Here is a 25,162-nt window from a genome sequence, read left to right on the forward strand (position 1 = left end):
TTAAGCACAATTTTAAAACTGTCAAACTTAAGCACAATTTCACTAACATGTCACACCGCCATTTAGGTATATGCAAACATTGATAAATCAACGCCGTAAATTTCGTTATACACGTAGTGTTACTATGATAAGAAAACGAAAGAAAATGACGACAATTTCTAAATAACTATTATAGGTATATCGGACTTTCCATAATAGGTACTTAAGTCATCTTCTTACTTCTTAGCTTATAGAAAACACCAAAATTGTTAAATTAAGTTCATATTGCACTGCCAGTAGCAAAATATCTTCGGTATATCTTTACATTTAGCATTCTAGGGCTTCAGAAAACCAGTAATATGTGCTAACTAAGTGATATTTGGCGATCAGCTTATACGGGTATATCTAGTTTTATATCTGCTCGAAAATCGGCTATTTCAAACACTTATGACTAAAAAACAAATCTAAGGAAGACTCCTTATACAAGAAGACTATCAATGACATATACACCAATTAATAGACATCCATTCCCATTCAGACGACATTACATTCTAATATAGTCCTTGTTATAAACACGATAAGGATCTTTTTTCTTAGTGGATAAAGTTGTACCAGTTGCACCTTTTATATGTACACGGTTTATTTTTATGTAACTTTAGAACTGTCGCGCTTTCCCTAGTTTATATTCCAAAGCCTCATTTAATTAAAAGCTTTTTTAAAGTGGTAACCAAATTAACTTTTTATAGGGTAACCAGCCACCTTAGAACAACTGTCAATGTTTTATGTAATTGGTAACTTAGGTTATTTTTGACTGCGATGTTTACTGTTGTGGTAACTGTTTTTTACTTGAGACCATAAGAATACCGACATTTTCTGTAAAAAGCTTACCCAAGGTCACCAAAAGGTCACTTAAACATTTTTCAGTACATAGAACTGCCCATTTGGCTTTTTGATAACGTTTTTGTAAATAGGGTTTATCACCTCATAATAGGGTTACCAATATTATCTGTAGGGTTGACCCCTTTCAAAGGGTTACCGTCATTTTATGTAAGAATATACGCCCACATCCCCACAATTAGGGCAACCATCACGTATACTCTATAGGGATATTTCCTCACAGAAGAGCCACCTACATCACCTTTAGGATTGTAAACTTCACAATACGGTAACCAACATAACCTGTATAACCTCACAACTAGACTATAGGTCGATTCACAAAAGCTGGCAAGAGGATTTTGATAGTTCAGTACAAATCTCGCGCTAGCTGTTTATGAATTAACCTATACCAACATTTGTTACCAGTATACACCAATATCCTTACCTACCTGTCATCGGTTACGAGTTCTCGCACAATACGGTTACCAATATAACCTGTAACCCAATCAACATCTATTACCAATAAACATCAATATTCTTGACTTTACTTGTCATCAGGTACAAGTTGAACGCTCTCGTCGTCTTGTCGCGCTGGTCTGCGTAACGGACGGGGATGCTGTAGAAGGGAAAAGCGCTCTGGTTGCACTTTTTTGCTTAGGGCGTTGCGGAGGTGACTTTCACCTGGAGAAAAGGGTTACCGGTTGATTAAAATGTTTACTCTTGCATCAGCAATCAGAGAAACAAATTATCCTATTATTTATATATTGTGTGTATTGTAAAATGTAAACTAATTTAACAGAACTATATTGGACCTGGAGAAAAGGGTTACCGGATGATCAAAATGTTTTACCTTGCATCAGCAATTAGAGAAACAAATTATCCTATTATTTATATATTGTGTGTATTGTGAAATGTCAACTAATTTTACAGGATTATACTGGTACTGGATACTCAGATGTACCTCTAATATGAAATAGATATCCGACAAAGCAAAAGTAACCATCTTTTCATGAGCTCACAGAGCTTATGAAAATATTTTTGAAGATTCTTAAGAGCCAACAGGAGTGGTCATTTCTCCATACAAACGTACTCGACTGTTTCCTCCGTGGGTTTTGAAGCTAGAGCAATGATTTTTTCAACACAGTGTAACAGGTATTGTCACTTTTGTTGAGCTGCAGACTATCGGTGGTGTTTCTCAGGGTTCGTAGGTTCGACGCTATGCTGTCACACAACCCGTCTGTGAAATTCCTTAAGAAATATACTTACTAAACGTATTTATAACTAGGTATGGGCGCCAGCACGCTGTACAGCGTACAAAAAAAAGGTTAAGCTAGAATGAGATAAAGTAAACTATTTCTTTGAGCTTGAGATAGTTGTATTTTCAAAAAAAAAACTATCAGTAAGTACAAGGAGGTAGTACAGAGGATAACCTTACGCTATTATTATGTATCTAAGCTTAATGCTATTACAGTAGACTGGTTACGCAGTCTACATTAAAGTCTATCAATTTCTGATCACTGAAGTGTGCACCGAGCATTCAAAGTCTATAGAGAGGCCACTGTCGTGTTTGCTAAAGTTTTAAAATTAACTGAGAGATTAGATTGGACCACACCTGAGTCACGTGTCTGTAGCAGAAGGCAGTGGAGCCGTGGCCACGCTGTTCCAGTGGCGTGCCGAGGATGCAGCCAAAAGTCGCGGTGACACGCGTCGAAACCGTCGGCGCGCGTCCAGTTGGCTGACTCTCCCAGTCACGCCAAGGTCGCGGTGAGCAGCATGGACCACGAGCCCAAGGCTACAGCGGCATCCAGCATTGACACGTGCCCGGAGAAAGAGTAAGCGTGCCCAAGTAACGGAGTGGACCGATGGGTGGATGGGTAGATAGGTAGATGGGTAGATAGGTAGACCGGCATCAAAGCCAAAGAAAAGAATTATCATAAGAAACATGTCACACCTTGACTATGCATGTGCATTTCCTGCCATATCCTACAGAAATAAACCCAGCAATAATTAAAACTCCCATCTTACTTCAAGAATTTAGAGGAAAACTTACAATCTGCCACGTGGTCATTTGCCACATATGAACAAAGACGAAAAAAAAGGAAAACTACACTTTCTACAATTAATATGCGAATTCTTACCCGGATTTTCATTGAAACTGTCGATACTTAAATCCCGACATATGTAAGAATGAGTTTTAAGTTGACTTTCCTAAGGAATGACGGTACACGACGCCATGTGTGTGCTGTAACAAAAAGGTATGGAAAATCAGTAACGTTGCAGAGACCGAATTACATTCTTGTAACACTAAACTTTCGAGTTGCTACTTACCTTGCTACAAGAAGTGTGGGTGCATGTTTTAAGGGATGCCTCCCAGGACGAATTGACTCAATGACCACGACGCTGTTCGCTCACATGCCGCCGGATCTCAAGTGATGAGAGGATCGCGTTCGACAATCGATTTCCTTTCATTCTTTTTTAAAGCTTGCGTCTATGACGCGGAGTCGAGAAATTTTGCCATGTAGCAATCGATGTCCCAAAAATATTACAAAACAACAAATTAAAAGACTAATTATATTGCGTGTCAATATTTTCGAACTATTAAACCTAAATATTTAAACTACTAAAGCAGATATCTAAAGTTAAAATAATAACCATAAACAATATAGAATTATAGTTGACTTTCACCTGATCGAGTATCTCTGGATGCCAACAGATGGCGTTAAAATTAATCCGTGACGACAGCTATTCCGCCACTAGATGTCGATAGGAGTATCATAACGAGGTCAATATTACCATAGAATTTTGAACCGTTACATTACCACCTAACTTAGATAAAAAAAAAATGTTTAACTTACATTTTTTTTTTAATACTTTACTAACTATATTCACCATGCCATGAGGCATATGCAACGCTAACTATCAAGTTATAATATGTTTATACCTAACATGCAAGAAACTATTCACTAATGAGAAGATTGGGAGAGTAAATCTCGGCGGTGCAGCGAGCGAAGAAAATTCTAAGCGGGGTGCACGTCCGAGCTTTGCCTACACCACAACCACTAAAAGCTAAGAGTTGACTGCAGGAACACCACAGTGGGGCGTACAGACAGGAAGAAAGCAAAATTTCGACCCTTGTCGACTTCATGGAGATGTGCATCAGAATAACACGAACTCCCCATGCACGGACCGCAAGTGAGAATCCAATGCATGAAATAAAGTAGACCGCGACTTAGCAGTCAAACCCGTTCCTAATCAAAAGAAACTATAAAATATTTCTAAGTGTCGAAACCGGTGATACATTTTTCCCCTATCTCCCCTTTTGTACCAAATGTGTAGAAACACACCGAAGACTTCCGTCCCCTATCAGAGATACAAAGAGAAGTATTCAGAGTCAAGTATTTTATCAAGAAATAAAGTTACGTAAGTATTTGTCCTTCAGAATTTGTTCCAACAGGAGTGAAAACAATATCCCCGTACACTGTTCATAGAGAGAGAAAACAGTGCACAACAAGCAGAACGTACCTACTCAGAAATCTTCAATTTCTAATTAAAGTTTAAAGTCGTCACAAAAAAAATTAGAGTTTTAAAAGAGCTGAGCACCGAATTGCCCCAGTCTCCCCTTTTCTAGTGTCAAAATGTGTAAGAACACACCATGAAATTATTTTCATAATATAAAACACAAGAATAACCCTTGATCACAGATGCAATTAGGTTTTTACGTGAAACGGAACGCATATAGCTTGACGTATAGGCTTCCCATTCCAAAAGGTCATAAGCGCCAAAAGAAACGGAAATGGAGGTTATATATAAGTGCTTAATGAAAAATTTCGCTCCAGATGGGACCGAAATTTCCTCCAATGTTCAAGGGAACATGGATAAACACATCACTGCACTTATAACCACCATTTTCACTTCACAAAGCACTTTATCACATCACTTTATTAAATGAACAACTGACCTTCAATTCAAGACTCAAGAATCCAGGAAATCAGCTGACGCCTTAAGCATCAAAAGACGAAGTCACATCCAAATCTCCTCAACAACGAAACATCGATGTCAAAAAGCAATAGTTACAAGCCAGCAATATTCTCCCTATAGAAGAATTTAAAGTGAAATCCAACATAACAAAAACACTTTATTGAGTTATGGGGAATAAAAAAAAGTCAAGTCCTAGATATGTTTTGTAAACAGTGGGCTCCGTGCCAAACTATTCAAACATGTAGTGATATTAAAGTAACTAGATAACCTGCATTGTTGTTTTGTTTACAACCATGTTTATGGAACATTTAGATAGCAAAGTTATAAAGTTTAGTGAGACCTAACCTAACAGTATTCTAAGTAAACAGTATTTACAAGAGTAAGTAGGTATTTGTACTTTGCAGAGAGGCAATAGTACAGCGTTCATTTTAGAACAGAGAGAAATACCTATGCAATATTCCTTTGTTGAATATCGCTTAAAATAAAAGAGATAAGTTTCTTAAGAGAATAACTACACCTATAATTAATATTTAAGTTGTCTTGTTTACAGTATACCAACGGCTTAGAAAAATATGGTAAAATTATAACATACCTATTAAAGTAAGATAAAATAATGTCTAAAGCTAAAAGTAGGTACCGTCAGTGTGACTAAGTACAGTATGTTCTTCTTTAGAACACAGAAGAGATGAGTAACGTTTTTTTTTGTAAACATTACTTCTAGTAAGAAAAAAAACTAAGTTTCATTAACCTAACTATTAGTAAGTAAGTTAAGAGTATCAAGAAAAAGTAAGGCGGTAATGGAAATTACTTTAAGAACTAAGTTTCCTTAACAAAAAAATATAATTAAGTAGGTATTTGCATAAATGACTACAGTAGGTACTAGCAAATGGCTTGGTACAGAGTTCTTATGTTAGAACATAGAAAGTAGCTTCACTTTCAGTAAGTATTGGTAATAAAAATAGAACGCTTTAGCCCTAAATTGCAAGGCCTATAAAGCAATAAATAAATAAATATAAGAATAGTTATAGTGAGACAGAGCGAACTAACTTTGACCTTCGAGTGGAGATGACCTGTGCAGAGAAGACCAGAGACGGCTGCGAGACAACGATGAGAGGTATAACCCACCAACGACTTCTGCAGACCTGAAATTTACCAGCGACCAACAAACTTGAGGAAAAAAAGAAGCAGGTTAATTTTAGTGTTGTCGCTTGGTGCATTTTGAAAAAAATAATGTTTTTAAGTTTTACTTAACAGTGGTCTCTTTTTACATAAAAAAATAGTGCATCTTTGAGCAAACAGTAAGTAGTTATTTATATAAGTCTGTCTTACATACAGAGTTATTATTAAATCATTGAGATAAAATTTAGGTACAGATTGGTACAGAGTAGTCAATGTTTAGAGTTTCATAATCAAAATTTAAAGAAAAAATACAGTTTCTTGTTTTTAGCAAAAAGTATCACAATTTATAAAGTTGTAGTATTAGAAAATAGCTTTATCAGCTTTTAATATATTATGTTGACATACATAGTCAAAGGTCAAAGTATTAAATAAGTTGTAGGCAAGCAAGCAGAACAAACCATGGCGTCTTAAACTAAAATTGAAGATGTGCACAGTGCATTAGTGAGCTCAAAAAAATAGCAAAAAAAAGGATTTCTTTCAGAATCCACAGACTGCGACAGCAATATAAAAGCGAAAGCGTAGCCCCACGAATTGGGATGCCAAAATTGTAACAGGTATTGTCACTTTTGTTGAGCTGCAGACTATCGGTGGTGTTTCTCAGGGTTCGTAGGTTCGACGCTATGCTGTCACACAACCCGTCTGTGAAATTCCTTAAGAAATATACTTACTAAACGTATTTATAACTAGGTATGGGCGCCAGCACGCTGTACAGCGTACAAAAAAAAGGTTAAGCTAGAATGAGATAAAGTAAACTATTTCTTTGAGCTTGAGATAGTTGTATTTTCAAAAAAAAAACTATCAGTAAGTACAAGGAGGTAGTACAGAGGATAACCTTACGCTATTATTATGTATCTAAGCTTAATGCTATTACAGTAGACTGGTTACGCAGTCTACATTAAAGTCTATCAATTTCTGATCACTGAAGTGTGCACCGAGCATTCAAAGTCTATAGAGAGGCCACTGTCGTGTTTGCTAAAGTTTTAAAATTAACTGAGAGATTAGATTGGACCACACCTGAGTCACGTGTCTGTAGCAGAAGGCAGTGGAGCCGTGGCCACGCTGTTCCAGTGGCGTGCCGAGGATGCAGCCAAAAGTCGCGGTGACACGCGTCGAAACCGTCGGCGCGCGTCCAGTTGGCTGACTCTCCCAGTCACGCCAAGGTCGCGGTGAGCAGTATGGACCACGAGCCCAAGGCTACAGCGGCATCCAGCATTGACACGTGCCCGGAGAAAGAGTAAGCGTGCCCAAGTAACGGAGTGGACCGATGGGTGGATGGGTAGATAGGTAGATGGGTAGATAGGTAGACCGGCATCAAAGCCAAAGAAAAGAATTATCATAAGAAACATGTCACACCTTGACTATGCATGTGCATTTCCTGCCATATCCTACAGAAATAAACCCAGCAATAATTAAAACTCCCATCTTACTTCAAGAATTTAGAGGAAAACTTACAATCTGCCACGTGGTCATTTGCCACATATGAACAAAGACGAAAAAAAGGAAAACTACACTTTCTACAATTAATATGCGAATTCTTACCCGGATTTTCATTGAAACTGTCGATACTTAAATCCCGACATATGTAAGAATGAGTTTTAAGTTGACTTTCCTAAGGAATGACGGTACACGACGCCATGTGTGTGCTGTAACAAAAAGGTATGGAAAATCAGTAACGTTGCAGAGACCGAATTACATTCTTGTAACACTAAACTTTCGAGTTGCTACTTACCTTGCTACAAGAAGTGTGGGTGCATGTTTTAAGGGATGCCTCCCAGGACGAATTGACTCAATGACCACGACGCTGTTCGCTCACATGCCGCCGGATCTCAAGTGATGAGAGGATCGCGTTCGACAATCGATTTCCTTTCATTCTTTTTTAAAGCTTGCGTCTATGACGCGGAGTCGAGAAATTTTGCCATGTAGCAATCGATGTCCCAAAAATATTACAAAACAACAAATTAAAAGACTAATTATATTGCGTGTCAATATTTTCGAACTATTAAACCTAAATATTTAAACTACTAAAGCAGATATCTAAAGTTAAAATAATAACCATAAACAATATAGAATTATAGTTGACTTTCACCTGATCGAGTATCTCTGGATGCCAACAGATGGCGTTAAAATTAATCCGTGACGACAGCTATTCCGCCACTAGATGTCGATAGGAGTATCATAACGAGGTCAATATTACCATAGAATTTTGAACCGTTACAACAGATTAATATTGTCAATATCTGTGTCGGACCGTTTTGCTTTTTTTGATATTTTTGTTTTTTAAGGCGCTAGAGCCCTTCAAAAATGGCCAAAATGGCCTAATTGACTATGCCGCAATGAGAGGCGTGCTATTCAAAACTGACATCAATTAGTCAAAAAAGCAAAACGGTCCGACACAGATAATGTCATAATCATTTAGATTTCCAAATTTGGTTACGATTGGTTAAATTTTGGAGGAGGAAACAGTCGAGTACGAAACCTCGATTTTTGATATTTTTACGCAGGATTTTTCGCCTTGTCCTTATCGCACTAGTTTTAGGAGCCGCTTCCGTTAGCGAGACGGGTATATTTACCTAAAATATTTTAATCTTAGCTCCTGTTGGCTCTTAACGAATTACGTCATTATCGTAATGTTGTATATGTAATGATGTCTGTGTTGTATTGTTAAAATGCTGTACATAATCATCGCCCTTATTCGGTACTTTGATATTTTTGTTTGTTAGAGAGACAACATTTGAAAGAGGTATTTTAAATTGTATAACTAAGGCGATCAACATATCGCTTGTTTTGACGTCCAAGAGGTTTTTCCTGATATTAGTTACCTGGCAAGGAGAGCGGTCGCCCGCAGAGCGCCAGGTCGTGGGAACGTGGCGACGCGGAGCGCGACGCTCGAGAACGTCGGGGGGAGCGGGAACATTCCTGTATCAAATTAATATGTAACTACTTTTAGAGAAAATCTCATTTATGAATTTTTAAATAAACACATATACCTACAACTTAATAAGATTAAAAGTGTAAATCATTTGTAGATGCGATGACACAATTCAGTCGGTAATTTGTTTCTGAAAACACATACCTTATTTCAATCGGAAAGATTAATCCCAGTTGCACTAATAGTTCAATAAATACGTCACTTTGATTAAAATGATACTAGTACTAGTAGCCCGTCTGTTCTAAAAATGTAGATATACTATAACAAAATTTAACTTTTGACTTTATTAGAACGTAAGTATAGAACTTCTGTGCAACTGAGCCGGGGGTTTACCCCGAACGTCGAAATTAGAAAATCTGCACTCTTAACCTGCATTTCTATGGAGGCTCCTATTATGCCAATAAGACGGATGTATACAGTTAGGGATGAACCCATAGTTAAAACCGTGGCTTTGTAAGCAGGTATAGGTACCTACTTATCTCCCTACTGTACTTTTGCTTCAGTTTATCTTGGGCGACGTCCAAATTTTACGACATCTCGGGTAGACTACATGGAAATGCAGGCTTACAATGACAGTGGGAGTACAGTACAGTTCAGAAGCTATACCGCGAAAAACGAAAATCGAAATTCCTTTTCTGCCTCTAGTCTCATCTCTGCTATTGTTCAAATATAGAAGAGCGACAGAGAGGCGGGTAAAGAAATTTCGATTTTCGTTTTTCACTATATGGCCTCTGTTATCCTAGGACGGCACATTAATATAATGTTAGTGACCTTCTCGTGCGCGACGGAGTAGGCGCTAAACGACACGGGGCTGTCGGCTCCGAACTCGAACGCAGACGCGGCGCGGTATGAGAGCGACTCTAGAAGCAAGTGGGTTAGTACAAGCGGGGCTGGTTAGTAGTAGAATAGTATATGTGTCCATACTGTACATATAGGGGTGAATCGACTTTTTAGTTTTACTTTTTAAGTTGACCGCAAACATGCATTTTTAAAGTACCTAGTTATAATTCATTTCCATAATAGGCTATCTACTAATTGTGTTAGTAGAACGCGTTATAAAGTTTATCTGACCCTTGAACAGAATAAAAACACAAAAAAGTTTATCCATCACTATGCGTTGTTGGGTATGGGTTGTTCTATAACAGGATTTAATTTTTAAACCCCCTAAGTCCTCCATCGGTCATTTTTGCTTCGAAGTCATTTTTCTAGTTTTTATATAATATGAAACCTTTTTTTTATTCCATTATACTTCAGAATTGGATTTCAATTAGTTATTTTAAAAGGAACTCAAGACTTAGGAGGTTAAAACCATTTTGTTTCATGCCAATATTGGCACCAGGGGTGTGGTAACCCTTTCAAAGGGTTTGAAAGGGCTTCGGGCTCGTGATCCCACTCAGAATAAGATACTTTTTAGAAACAATTTGGTTAGTTCAAGCGGGATTGGATTGGTTATGTTAAAAACATTGTGTGTTATATTAGTAACCTCCCGTATTGAAATTGTAAAATTGAGTCAAATTTAATTCTGAATTGTTTGAATACAGTTTTACCGAGTTTCTAACACAGTCACGTTTAGTATTTAATTAAAAACAAACTATTAACTGTTATCGAAAACTGAATGTATACATAGATGCAAATCATTAGAAAGCCATGTACATAATGATTCTATCAGGCATGGCTAGTAATTAATGTAATTATTCATATTAGGTAATCGTTATATTGCGTGTGTTACTTGAATCTATGAATATTAAGATTTATACTGGATTTATTAGTTAAGTAATAGTGGTCAAAGCAAATTGTTGAAATACATTCTAGTAGCTACTATAGTGAAACTTGGGTAAATACAATCTCAAAAGGCCTGATGATTTCCCTATGATTAGATACTTGAAGTATCAATACTCATACTAAAACAACCAGATTCACTTTAAATTAAGAATTTATGTCCTCATAACTCATAACAAAGTCTATTATTTTCCTTTCTTAAGGTTGGCATTGGCACTTGTCTTGTTTCACTATCCATATTGATACTTCAGGCATCGAAGGGTTATCCCTTTTTTAAATATATGTAGTTTACGTACCATTAGACCAGCAGCTTGTAGGAGGAGGGGACCTGATCATATGTTCATGCACCTCTTTCAAGGTCAATGGATCTTCTTCTACAAAGTCTAGCGCTGAACTGCCAAAGTCCTGGAACATTATGGATAAAACATGAAAGAAGGAAAACTGACTTCGATGACAAGGTCAATAGAATCCAGCCATATAATCAAGTGAGTGTAATTCTCATAAAAATAATAATATATCATACTATTCATACTTCTTTATACATTGAGAATTTAAGAGAAGTGTCCTGCTTTAAGAGCTGCTATCACCTAAGGTGCTGAAGCCAGGCAGTAAGTATAACTAGCCAGGAAAATAAAACAATTTTACTAATGCATTCATTAATTCATTAGTAAAATTTTGTTATTTCCCCAACACAATAGATTTCAAAGAAATCCGGTTTGTACACCCACACAGACAAACCCACATAGCTCTTAGGTAATAGGCAACTCTGGTCACCTTACTCACCATGACCAAAACAAAACGAATATATTTTTGATAATTACCAGTCCCTTTTCGGTGAAGGAAAAACATTGTGAGGAAACCGGACTAATCCCAATAAGGCCTAGTTTCCCCTTTGTGTTGGAAGGTCAGATGGTAGTCGCTGTCGTAAAAACTAGTCCCCACGACAATTCCTAGGATTAGATGCAAAGCGGACCCCAGGCTCCAATAGGCCATGGCAAAAAGCCAGGACAACATGAGGAGGATGATGACCAAAACAAAACTAAATCTCTACAGCAGCATTTTTTTGTAATTTATCATTAAAATCAATCCATCATTAGAATTGCTTCATAAAAAATAACATAAACAGTACCTGTGACATTAATATGGTGTCGTCAGATTCACACTCATCAATATGGCTCTCTATTAGACTCTCCCTGCTCGCCTTGATTACTTGCTGAAATATAACACACATACAGTTGGCAACAGAAGTCTCAAATGCAATCTTCAAGGTTCGAAAGGATAATCATGAATGATAGTTATCTTGATAATTATCGCGATAACTATATCGTGATTTTTATGCCTGATCGATTTGATAATAACCTAATAAAATTTATAAAAAAATTGCAGAAAACGTCCTAATTATTATTTACTGTCAAAGAAATAAAAGAAAATAAACATAGCACCATCCATACCTCGATACCAATATCCATACCATTAAATAAAATTGATTTTATTTCAGGCAAGCACCCATATAAAAACACACAAAGCGAAATACAACAATACAAAAATTACCTGTAAAAAGACAAAAAATGTAAAAAGTAAAATTACAATTTAGAATAGAACTTAAAACTACTTCCGGTTCGCATCTTGGTGCAGAGACAGCCAAAACCTACAAATTGGATTGTGCAAATCCTCACTAATCATGGCAAGGATACAGTTCTCAGAGCTGCGCAGCCTACTCCAAAAGGACGCCACTCTAGACCGAATTACGGCAAAGAAATCGGGGACACGAGCCTCCGCAAACATACTCGATGCACTACACCACCTTGGCAACTTCATCAGGATTCTGAAGGCATCGTTATATTGAACCCTTAGGGTGTTAATTGCTTTCCTGGTGAAGTTGGTCCAAAGTTGCCCTGTGTAGAAGCTTTGACAGTATGCTCTAAAAAGCGTCACTTTGACCTCGTCGGAGCATCTGCCAAACTTGCGCGCGAGCATGTTGCACCTCACTGATAGGGCTCTTCTTTCACGCTCGATGTCTTTGTCGTCCTTCAGGTTTTCGGTTAGTATATGTCCGAGGTATTTAAACTGCTGCACCCTTCGAACAGGTAACCCATTTAAAAATACATCAAGTATCCTCTCCGGACCCTTTCCTGCCCTAAATATAAGGTATTCAGTTTTATCGCAATTATACTTCATTCCGTGAGAAATCGCATATTTCTCACAGAACTGAAGCAACCTCCTGAGGCCCTCAGCCGAGGGGCTGAGGAGCACCATTATTTATCACATACTATTTATCTGGATAATTTCGAACCCTGGCAGTCTTCACATTGGCTGCTAATTCACACATCGCTCAGGTGAGAGGGACATTGCTGTAACCACTAGTCGTGTAGATTTGTTAAATTCAAATTGGAATGGAATATGAAATCTTTTAATACGCCTCTGTTCTGGGCGACTAAAGGATATACATACAGAGTGCTGTCACACTCACACTCATACACTGGAGCAGACGTGTGAATTCGCATCAGGGGTGGATGTTAATTAAGGGGTGAATTAACAATTTCTTGTTGTTATTCTCACAAAAACCGAATTTAAATGCCATAAACCACAATTCAAAGAGTAATCTGACCCAGAATAGTGAACCCATGGCATTGAGCAACAAAAAAAAAGTTTATTCACCCTAATAACCGACTTCACAAAACAATATCAATCTTGTTTTGGTCTTAATCACATCTACATCACCAAGTTGTGGAACACACATTAAAAAAAGACATTTAAGATCCTGACTAATTGAAAAAATCTTGAAGTCATGAAAAAATTATGAACACTCTTATTTGCATAACACAGTAAAAAGTAGTCTGCGTAGCTACTTCCATTGCTAGCTGTACATAACAGATTATCACCAATATAATGGGATTAGAATAACCTTGTTAATTTGGTGATTACTGCCAAAAACTGTGGATTTAGCAGGTTTGTATAAGCAGATAAGATGATTCATGGATAAAATAAAACTTGTGGTTAATCTTTACTTTATGGACCGTCGATTTTTGGGGTGGGGAGTGGGGGAGGGGGGAGGGGGGGGAGAGGGCTATCCCCCAGTCCAACCCCCATGGTTATGGAGATATCCATGGTTAAAGTTTGTATGGAATTACTATGAAATAAGGGATTACAGCAAAATTTGAAGGGGGAGGGGGTGAGGGGTGAGGGGGGGCGCGCTTCGCCCGAAGGCCCGCTTCGTCGCCCCTGAGGTCGCGAGCTGACGAGACCATAGTTCGCTATTTGGTCTCGGTCGCTCACTGACCTCGGGGCTACTCCGCGAGCCTTCGACCTCAGCGGTGAAGCTGTTGGATCTGGGGGTAGCTCCGGCACTGCGGAAGAGCAGCCCTTCCGCCCTCGCGTGACAAAGCACGCTCACTACACTCGGCTCCTCAGCTTCGGCTTACTGGTCGCCTTCGCCGCTCCAGCCTCAGCCGCTCGCCTCGCTCGTTCCCGCGCTCCGTCACGGCGGGCGAGGGCTGCCCTCCCTCCGCGCCTCCGTTTTTGGAATTGCTCTCTAGAGGTAGGACAGACAAGCCCACGTGGATAGTGGGGTGCTCTGATTCGGTTTTTAGTGACCTTGAGATTCTGGTGAACAAAGATTTTGGCGACCTTGAGATTCTGGGGATAAAAAATTTGGTGACCTTGAGATTTTGGTGACCATAAATTTCGTGACCTTGAGATTTTGGTGATCTTGAGGATGGTGGTGTGGTATAAAAGGTAATATAAATTAACACAAAACAGCACCTTTCGACATCTGCTATGGCATTACTCCTTTATTTCATAGTAATTTCATACAAACTTTAACCATGGATATCTCCATAACCATGGGGTTCCGCGCCATGGGGGTTGGACTGGGGGGTAGGCATTTGCACCCTCTACCCCCCCATACCCAACACTCCCTCCATATAGTAAAGATTAGCCATGTTAGCATATTCTAATTGGATGCAAGTATTTAACGGATACCTACTATCTGAGCTGCATTAAATATTTCTACATATTCACAATTTCCCAGAAAAATAAAACTGTTTATGTTCTCAAAATGATTTATTATATTTTGTTACTAAAATTTAAACAAATTGCTGCACCAAATATTGCAAAACCATTTTAAAAATAAAAATAAATAGATGTTTGGCCTACCTGTAAAAATGGGTTGTCCTGTCGCGAAAGTCTCAGAGCCTCCATGTCCTGAGCTATGTTCCTCGTCCGTCCCGGGGTCAGCAGCACCGCAGACGACCCACTCATGGGCGCAGTCAAAACTACAAACACGCAAAAACAACGTAATTACCATTGTAACATAACAACCAATATACCCGTAAAAGTTTACTTACTTGACAACGAATCGTTGCTCCCTTCCATCCTAATACCTAATATATCCAAAGGCAGTCGGTGATATCTTCAATTCCACGAAATTCGTAAACAATACCCATCAATGATTTTTTACCATTATGAATATTTGAACAAACACTTGAGTCACGTCTAACACTCGACACTAGTTTGATCACTAATTAATGATAAAACGAATAATATATATCTTTTCCCTATAATATCTAAGATTATTTACTAAAAAAATATAATAAATCTCTGTAATCTTATTGAAATAATTAAAAATTAGAATAAAGGCTGACTGATAACGTAACGATTGACATAACTCTGACAGCTGAGCGATTTCGTTCGGAAATTGGCTTTCTCGAGTTGGGCGTATTTTTTTAAAGTTAAGGCGTTCTTGCACGCTGTTAAAAAATGGAGTATAACAAAAAAGATTGCAAAATGTTTCATTGTGAATGGTTTGTAGCATTAAATTATTCATACATAAAATAAAAATAGTTTCCTAGTACGTTCCTAAAAAATACTGTTCATAATGTCTGTACTAAAAAATAGGTTCCACCGAGATTTGAACTCGGATCGCTGGATTCAGAGTCCAGAGTGCTAACGGTTACACCATGGAACCGTATAATTAGTCCTCGAATATTAGCGAAGTAATTCAATTACGTCCTTACTTCTTTAAACAAATCATTGTATTTGTTCTATATTTCCACTTTTCACTGTTTGTTCAAGTGTGCTGCTTAAACTTGTATTGATAACACAGTAAATCCAGCAGTATACCAAATACGGGTAGATTTGTATGAGGTTCCATGGTGTAATGGTTAGCACTCTGGACTTTGAATCCAGCGATTCGAGTTCAAATCTCGGTGGAACCTTCTTTTTCATAATTCCGAGGTTCTTAACCCGTAGAGCGCCCTAGTAACACACGTGTGATACTAACTCAATTTAGCTCCTGCTCCTAGCTACTCAGTATCAGACGTGTATTGCTACATAGCCATATGGGTCAAATTGTTTCGCACCACTTCGTTGTAAAAGATCCCGGGCTCCTATTATACAGTCGCCAACAGATATATCAGAGCGCCCAAGGTGTAACCACAAATATCTGAACAAAGCCTCTCATTATCTACAAATAATGCGTGTTCAAATATTTTTTAGCGCTCTGGCCGCTCCGATATATCTGATGGCGACTGTATATTGAATAGCGACATAAATTTGCTTTACGCAACGACCAGCGACCACGCAACAATGCGTGTACAATTGATTCAACGCACTATTCTGTTGCATTGCGTCGAGGTTAGTTAGGGTAATTAGCCTACTTCTTATGAATTGCAAGAACTTGATAAAGCTCTCCTCGTCCTTGTATCGCAGATATATAAAAGTTAATGGATACGGTCCCATTTTCCAAATGGTGGGCCTGATGCCAAACTGCCTAACAAGCAAACTACAAGCTTGTAACTTGTAATACAAGTGGAAGTCCCTTTCTAACAAAAGCTGTCAAAAAGTGACATCCGCTTGTAATACAAGTTACAAGCTTTTAAGAAACGGGCCCCGTTGTATCGTGCTGGTACCATTTCTAAATGGGGGTTATGGGGTTTCTAAATTATTTTTTAGAAATATTGTTGCCTTGAATCCCACAGGCTCTATATCAGGGATGTTGCGGATGCAGATTTTTTGACATCCGCGGATGCGGATATTTAAAGGCTCACATCCGCGGATGCGGATGTCAAGATTACGAACTTAAAAAACGTCAAATATTAAATTTTTAGTACCTTTTATTAAAAATAAACGAAACGTTTCGTATTTGTGCAAGAATATATAAGTGCGTTATATTTAATAAACAGTAGCTTGGCCGACTTTTCTGGATCTAGACTATTCTAGACGATATCGTTATAGGTAATGACGAAATTACCTAGCACTTACGCCGCCGCTAAGACGTTCCTGTACCGACTTGTTCGACATCCGCATCCGCATAAGCTCCGCATCGATTTTATGCGGATGCGGATGTCGAAAATAATGCGGAAGTTCCGCGGTTGCGGATGCGGATGTTCGCAACATCCCTGCTCTATATACCGGCCAGCCAGAATTTAGAACAATAGATTTATATGAGATTTAGATGATATGCTTAGACACGTACGGAGCCGTGTCTAAGCATACGAGGGGTTAAATTTAAAATGTAGACATCAATTTCGCGTATTGCTGGCCCATATAAAATCTATGGGATTCGCGATTAGAAAGGGATAAATAAAATGCATTTTTGAACACAATGTATGAGTTTAATCTGAACAAAGCCACTACCTTAGCTAAGAAGGCACCTTTTCGCTGTTCTAATGTTTCTACAATCCCGTAAATAATTCTTTTAGCGTCTATTACATTACCAAAGCAAATTCTATGTACATCATAATTTATGCAATGCAGGTCCGATTCACACGTGGGGCAAGTGCTGAATATATCCATATTGAAATATTACTAGTGAGAATATAAAATTTGGATGATTAAATTATTATTATTATAACATTTGTTCGATTTAGTATTCGATGTCAGTGAGTACGAATTGGGAAGCGCTGCCGTAAGACAGGATCCTGTTCTTGATGGCCTTGAGCTTGGAGATGTAGTGCTTGTGAATCTTGGTGTTGGTCCTCTTGTAGCGGAGCGCTGTTATCATCTTATCTACGGTGTAATGCAGCCAGAGGATGTTGGTGTACGGTTCGAAGTTCTTCCACTCGTTGCTGTGGACAAACATCTAATGTTATAACATGTGCATATTGTGACTAGGGCTTGCAATTCGAATATTCGAATATTCGAATTTGTCGAATATTCAACCTGTTTTGATATTCGAATATTCGGCCGCTCAGGTTTCGAATATTCGAATATTTTTTATTACTATAAAAAAATCTATGTCATCCGCTGTAGTTACAGTTTCTGTGTGTTTTACGGGTATTTACAGTGAATGAGGAACGGTAGGTACCCAAACACGAAGGAAATAATATTTTTACTGTATTCCTCTCGATAGACTTCGTGAATACAGTGAAACCTAACTCAATTTAAAAGAAAACTAAATCAAAAAGTATGTTATTTTTACGGTCCGTAAGTTTTAAGTTAAAGGGTCATTCTGTTTATTCAGTACAAGCGTACGTTAAGCGAATTTTTGAAGTGTAAACCTTACCACTTATCGCAATTCTCAAATTTAATCATACCAAACCTGCCCAACTTGGTAATCTAACCATGCACCTTTAGCTGACGAATAATCCACCCAGTACTCAACTAACTTTTTCCCTTAAATATTCCAATATTATATAATTAGCCGACCATTAGGAATAATAACTTGCCAAAACAAATAAAGTCAATAAAGGTTCAAAATACCATGAAATTAAAGGCCTTTTTACAGGCCTCTGAGTGATTACAAGTTAATTTAAATCGGAAAATAATTACCTACTAAAAAAAATATCTTACATACCTAGGTGTTTGGATGGTTAAAGTTATATTATTTCACGCAACGACGACGCATTTATAACAAGTTTTATCTAGAAATATTAAATACGTCTAATTTTGGCGTTTTACTTGTTTTTATAAATGTGGGCATCTTGTAAATAGTAGGATGATAAAATCTAGTCAAATAAGTGGATTTCTGCCAAATATCCTTAGTTTTAGCAATATGTGAAAAAAGCTTTTGAATAAAACGATAATGAACCGATTTCTCGTTCCTTTTCTTATTTTTTATAATATTCGAATAATTATTCGAATTTTAATTTTTAACAAGCAGAAACGTCTGCGAACGATGCTATTAAGCTTAGAATAAATTTAAAAGTGGAAAAATTACTGTCTGAGGCCGACCGAGAGGCCGTGAGTTCAAGTCTCACCCAAGACAGTAATTTTTCCACTTTTAAATTTATTCTAAGCTTAATTATTCGAATATTCGAATACGTCGTCAGAAAAAGTCGAATATTCGAATATCTGAAAGTTTCGAATATTTGCAAGCCCTAATTGTGACAAAACATATGAGGACGTTTGCCACGTAAGCTGAAGATGCGGGTCCGATTCCCGCCTCGGCCACCAGTGGACTTGGTGAGTTTTTCTTTGGTGTATGATATCTATTTCAGTTTATAATTTGATTTGTTACCCAGTTGGATATGAGGGAATAGGCGGGTCCACACAGAACGAGCCGCCTCGCGAGGAAATGCCGCACGAAGCAGCTCGGTCGGTGGAGACGTGCCTCGGCCGCATTATATAATTTATTTGTTGACATTTTTATTTTCATTTTCATTTTTATTCTCATTATTTTGTATTGTTCTGTTAGTATCTATATAGTTTGTTATTGTGTCGTTTAAGTACTTGTGTTATGTATGGTGTGATTTGTCTCTGTGTTTTATGGGTTAAAAGCCTGAAATAAATGATATTTTTTTTATTGTATTGAATGATTTCGTCTTATTTGTCATTGGTGGTCTTAATAGCTTCAGGTTGATTTGATATTTGCGGCTTAGATGTATTTTATAATTGCTGATGTGTTTTTTTTTGCTTGTATGTAAATTCCATGTTGACGTGTAAAAGTGCCCTGCTGAATGATGTTTGATGTTTGGTATTGGACAGGAATATATATTTGGTAAAACTTGGTACATCGCGCAGGAAACTTTTCAAACTAGACACGACCTTCAGCAATGAAGACGCCGACTTCTTAGAAGAAGAGAAGTTGTCATTGGCACGTTTGGCCTTTTCCTTTATTCTAAACTTGGCAATATCTTAGGGGCCCGTGTAATTATAATTATGTATCACATTAATTAAATGGTGTTACATCTAAAAATACCAAAAAAATAATAATTTCGTGTTAAGTATTTGATTTGTTGCGTTTGATTTGAGCGTCTACAAATATTATTAGACGATGTTACTGTTCACATGTGATCTGAAGCTTTCTTATTTACTGGCCGAGGTGTGTATATTATTTTACTGCTTGACTGTAAAATGTTTAGCGCTGCGGGACAAAAAGCGACGCTTTCCGGCCGGAGGGCAGAAAAGTTTATTTACGAGACAGTAACAGCAACCGTTTCTGTTAAAAAGATAACGCAAGATACTAAATCAAAGTCTAATTTAATCAAAATCTTATCTACAGAATAGATATTAACACAGCGCGACCGTTATATCTACACTGTTTTATTTTTATAGCGGATACGATAACATAATAATGTCTCGGCATTGCGGACTTTCAGTACTTAATCATTTATGATTTGAAGAATTAGGAATTTGTTTACGATTGTTCTAGTTATCTATGAGTAACGGGGACACTGATAACCGCAAATCTAACGTGTTTGTTTTGTTTTGAGCAACGGAACTATGGCAACCTGAAATTACGGTTAGTCGCAAACTAGTTTATCAATTATTTCTAAACGGTTCAGAATAGAAAACAACAAATGGTTTATTGTGTTCATTCGAGGGCTTGTTTTGAGCTTTAATATATGAATTAATATGTACTGTAGTTTATCTCTAACTAGAAACAACAAGTCTTTTTTTACTTTGGGGTATTTGATTGGACTAAGCAAAGGGAGTTTTAGATCAATTAGGGGTGTACATTCATATTTGTATTTTGTTATATTAGTTAGACGATATCTCAAGTATTATTAACACAATTTCGCGAGATCACATAGAACGAGCCGCCTCAGGAGCAAATTGCCGGGTGTTGTAACTTTATCATGATTTGTTTTTAAAAGGTTTACTGAGGTAAAAAACATTTCATCAAAACAATTGACAGTGGTCCCCAAACTAGGCCGAGCCTGTATCTTGGGACCTATACAAGATCCTGAGAACGAGTCCCATTTGAGGCAATTACACGCGCGGCCACGGTGCCTCGGGCGAAACAAGTCTGCCAAGAATAAGCTACCGCGAAAACCGAAATTCGCAAATTGCGGAGATCTTTCTCTTTTCCAATGAAGGCGTAATTAGAGTGACAGAGAAAAATGCCCGCAATTTGCGAACTTCGATTTTCGCCGTTATAGGCGCTTTGCGCGGCAATTTCCTAGCGAGGCGTTTTCCGTCGGTGTGGACTCGCCCAAACTTTCGTAAAAGGGTTCAAAACAATGCATATTTCTAATTCTAACTCGAGTTCTCGTTGGTTAGAGATTTATTGCGTCACTCACACGTATCACTCAAATTTAAAATACTGATGATAAACGTTGATCTGTCCTTTGAACAAGGGGTTTAGGATTAGAGATGTTTAAAAGGGAACTACTTTTTTAAAACATTGTTAACATGGGAAAAACCGTATGTAGCGAAAAGCGCCTACGAACGGAGAACGCGCCTAGCGGGTCGCTGGCAATGAATGTGTTAATGTGTAAACTAACTTTAGCTTGTCCCTCATGAGGCGATAGACCTCGAACTGGTAGTCGCCGACGGCATCGAACAGGCCGTCGTCGGTGGCGAGGTCGTTGTACAGCGCCGCCGCTTCACCGCCCGTGGCCAGCGGTAGTCGATTATGGTGGCCGCCTACGAACGGAGAACCCGCCTAGCGGGTCGCTGGCAATGAATGTGTTGATGTGTAAACTCACTTTAGCTTGTCCCTCATGAGGCGGTACACCTCGAACTGGTAGTCGCCGACGGCATCGAACAGCCCGTCGTCGGTGGCGAGGTCGTTGTACAGCGCGGCCGCTTCACCGCCCGTGGCCAGCGGCAGCGATAGCCGCGACAGCGAGTAGTCGATGATGGTGGCCGCCACGCTGCCTACGAACGGATAACGCGCCTAGCCGGTCGCTGGCAATGAACGTGTTAATGTGTAAACTCACTTTAGCTTGTCCCTCATGAGGCGATAGACCTCGAACTGGTAGTCGCCAACGGCATCGAACAGGCCGTCGTCGGTGGCGAGGTCGTTGTACAGCGCGGCCGCTTCACCGCCCGTGGCCAGCGGCAGCGATAGCCGCGACAGCGAGTAGTCGATGATGGTGGCCGCCACGCTGCCTACGAACGGATAACGCGCCTAGCCGGTCGCTGGCAATGAACGTGTTAATGTGTAAACTCACTTTAGCTTGTCCCTCATGAGGCGATAGACCTCGAACTGGTAGTCGCCAACGGCATCGAACAGGCCGTCGTCGGTGGCGAGGTCGTTGTACAGCGCGGCCGCTTCGCCGCCCGTGGCCAGCGGCAGCGATAGCCGCGACAGCGAGTAGTCGATGATGGTGGCCGCCACGCCGCAGCGCGCGACGCGGTGCGAGCGCCCGCGGAGGACAAACGTCGCGAACTGGAACAAGGAAGCTCAGAGTTAAGATTAGCATGAATAATATGTATTGCGTCTACAGCAGTGGTTCCTAACCTTATTTTTATTTTTATTTTGTATTTATTTATTGCAATTCACATGTACATTACAGGTTTTCCAAGTACTTAAGAGTATAGGTAGGTACACAAATGACACATGAAACCCTGATGGGCGCAGCAATCTGGTAGATATGTAAACAATACTAGTCGTTTCGAGCATAATTTCATCAATTGCAGGGTGTTTGAATAGTAAACATTCTAGAATTATACAAATAAGTAGGTATGTACATTTTTCTTTCGCACCGAGACCGTGGTACACAACAAGTACGATTATGTAAAATGGATCAGCTATATTTACTCGCAAGTAGGTATTTAGAAATTAGACCAGCGTACCTAATATTTATTTGCTGTTTACTCATTTTCATTAAAATACTCCTGTAAGCTGTCCTGGAGGTAATTACCCCCGGGTAAAACTGGTATTTTACGGGGGTAATAAGCTAACCTAATATAACAATACAACAAACGTACACGTTTTATTTTTTATTACCATTGGGAGGAGGGGTAAAATCAGGTTCCCTAGTTAGTAATAGGGATGACCGGACTGAAAAGGTTAGGAACCACTGGTCTACAGTGTGTTTATGAATAAGAGAGTTCTTTTCCACACAGAACGAGCGGCTTTGCGAGAAAATTTCCGATGCAGTTACATCTATAAAGACGCATCGACCGACGATTTGCAGTCGTACTTGCATTTGCCTCGGGCGAGGTACAGGTCAAGCCGCTTCGTGTATTTCCTCGCGAGGCGATTTGTTTAGTTGGGAATCCCTTTGTTTAGTTAAATTGTTTTATAGCAGTCCTGACAAGTGGCGCGTTTCTGAACCAAATAAATTATGACTAACGAAAATGCGGGCAAACAGTACATTATGACTTAATCTTTTTGGGAAACAATAGACCTGTTTAGTTTGGATCGGCCTATTAGCGTCTTACCGCCCCGCCACATTCGTCAAATCTGGACGCACTTTTACAAATACAAACATCGCGTAAAATAGTAAATTTGGGTCTCATTAAAAAAAACTGAATATTTGTCCGTTTAAAATAAAATAAAATCATTTGAAAATATGACAACTGTTATTTTTATTCGCTCCCGACCCGTGGTCCAACCGCTATGTCCAACTGGTTGCACCACGAGTAAGTAAAACTATCCGTAGTTCGACTGTCAGAATATTTTTTTTTCTGTGATATATTTTTATGACCCGTGGTACAACTGAGGGGCAATTGTCCAACTAGTATAATGAACCACCGCTATGTCCAACTGGTGGTACCACGGGTAAGTAAAACTATCCGTAGTTCAACTGTCAGAATTATTTTTTTTCTGCGATATTATTGTCTATTCGTCATGTCCGTTTATCAGAATACATGTGCTGACAGGCAAGCCAATATTATACTGTATGTAGAAATAAAACTCTGTTTATACTATAGCTAGCTTTGAGTTTATACTGACACTAACACATGTAATGTATTTTTCGTTTACTCTGTTCACCCAAGGTGCATAAGGTTAACTAAAAGTTCATTTAATGTACTTGTGACCCACTGCAGGTGAACTAAGTTTACTTAAAGTTTATTTGATTATGACCAAATGCAGATGAATTAACCTGACTTAAATTTCATTTTAAATATATTAACGGTTAATTTACCATGCACCAAGTATAATTTCTTCGATTTAGTTTCCCTATCAGGGTAAGGTATTAAATTAGTTCCTAAAAGTTGGTAAGTTTACCTAAAATAAACATATTCATGATAGAATAGGACTAGGAGGATAGAATTTCGCAGTTGGAAAGTAGTTTGTTATGTTCTACTCATTGAACTATTATTACTAAATTATAGAACCGGTACAGACAACCAGTATTATAATTACAATGAAACGGCCACAGCATCATGGATATATCCAAAATGAAGGATTTTCTAAGAGAGCACTCATCGCCTAGTGTGAGGTAACACAGAATGAGGCAGTAATGGTAAAGAATCACCAGTTCATTGAACTTGTAAACCTTGCTGAATTTTGAATTTGAAATGCTCGTAAGATCGCTTCTAGGTCCAGTAAAATACATAAAAGCTTTGCCCCTTAGCGGAAAGTATCATGTGTAAGAAAACGTAATACTGGACAAAAAACGATTCCAGTATTATGGTTTCTGTCGTACTTCAAGTTTTTTTTAATAATAAGGTTTAGCTAGTGACATCTTGTATGCGATAGAAGAACTCAAACTGTATTGTTTGAGGTGGCGAGTAGCAGAACTAACGATATTATGACAATAATGCTAGCTCCACATAATGACTTTACACGTCCGAAAAAAGTATGCGTAAGGAAGCAGCTAGGACGTTACATTGTTGAACACGATTAAATTACGTAGGTCGTTTTTGGGTCATGTTGCCAGCAAAGCTAACTCATGATTCTAGTATATAGTCGTCCCTTTCAAATCAATCTAAGAAAACGGGACGATACTACGATGTTGCCACTTTTTAATTTCTACAATTTCTTGTCGGTCTATACCTAACTGAATCAGGTCTACCGCGAACCACGTTCGACGCGTTCCCTCTTTGTCGCGCTTGTAAATGCGGCCGTAAGTGTGACAGGGAGGCAACACGTCGAACGTGGTTCGGGTGGACCTTTTTTGTTGAATATCTCGTTTCCGGGAGAAGTACACTGGATTCTATTAAGGTAGGTACCTATACTAAGGTACACCGAAGGTACAATATGTTTATATTGCTAATAATTCGCTGAGGTCCACCCGGCATCCAGACTTCCTGACGCACACCGTGGTTCGCGGTAGGCCCTCGGCATGAGGGGTGGGCGTACTGGGCGTGGGTGTTTTTAAA

General features: G+C 38.7%; 2 protein-coding genes and 2 non-coding genes across 4 annotated transcripts in view; 1 reads left to right on the top strand and 3 right to left on the bottom strand.

Moving 5' to 3' along the window:
- Positions 1–1,110: 1,110 nt before the first annotated feature.
- Positions 1,111–15,376, bottom strand: LOC134651527 (uncharacterized). Its single transcript, XM_063506629.1, has 7 exons — positions 15,067–15,376; positions 14,876–14,994; positions 11,850–11,933; positions 11,017–11,125; positions 9,713–9,801; positions 8,832–8,928; positions 1,111–1,536 (listed from the first exon to the last, which is right to left on the bottom strand). The coding sequence occupies exons 1-7, from the start codon at positions 15,092–15,094 to the stop codon at positions 1,400–1,402; spliced, it is 663 nt and encodes a 220-aa protein (XP_063362699.1). The 5' UTR covers positions 15,095–15,376; the 3' UTR covers positions 1,111–1,399.
- A 238-nt stretch (positions 15,377–15,614) lies between these two features.
- Trnaq-cug (transfer RNA glutamine (anticodon CUG)) lies at positions 15,615–15,686 on the bottom strand. The gene has a single exon. It is a non-coding gene; the product is annotated as a tRNA-Gln (tRNA).
- Positions 15,687–15,864: 178 nt separating this feature from the next.
- On the top strand, positions 15,865–15,936 carry Trnaq-uug (transfer RNA glutamine (anticodon UUG)). Its single transcript has one exon. It is a non-coding gene; the product is annotated as a tRNA-Gln (tRNA).
- Positions 15,937–17,312: 1,376 nt separating this feature from the next.
- LOC134651479 (uncharacterized) overlaps positions 17,313–25,162 on the bottom strand; it is a 58,204-nt gene continuing 50,354 nt past the window's right edge. The window contains exons 11-12 of the mRNA XM_063506591.1: positions 22,060–22,277; positions 17,313–17,787 (exon numbers count right to left, since the gene is read on the bottom strand). Coding sequence (XP_063362661.1) covers positions 17,586–17,787; positions 22,060–22,277 — 420 coding nt within the window. The 3' untranslated portion in view covers positions 17,313–17,585. The remainder of the gene's footprint in view (positions 17,788–22,059; positions 22,278–25,162) is intronic.

Source organism: Cydia amplana, chromosome 10 (assembly GCF_948474715.1).
Source record: "Cydia amplana chromosome 10, ilCydAmpl1.1, whole genome shotgun sequence".
In the NCBI taxonomy this organism is placed as follows: Eukaryota; Metazoa; Arthropoda; class Insecta; order Lepidoptera; family Tortricidae; genus Cydia; species Cydia amplana.

Coding starts and splice junctions, on each gene's coding strand:
- LOC134651527 (XM_063506629.1), bottom strand. CDS start 15,094: ATGGAAGGGAGCAACGATTCGTTGTCAA. Junction 9,802..11,016: donor TACAAGCTGCTGGTCTAATG/GTACGTAAACTA, acceptor ACTTGCTTCTAG/AGTCGCTCTCATACCGCGCC. Junction 8,929..9,712: donor ACTCCGTCGCGCACGAGAAG/GTCACTAACATT, acceptor AATTTGATACAG/GAATGTTCCCGCTCCCCCCG.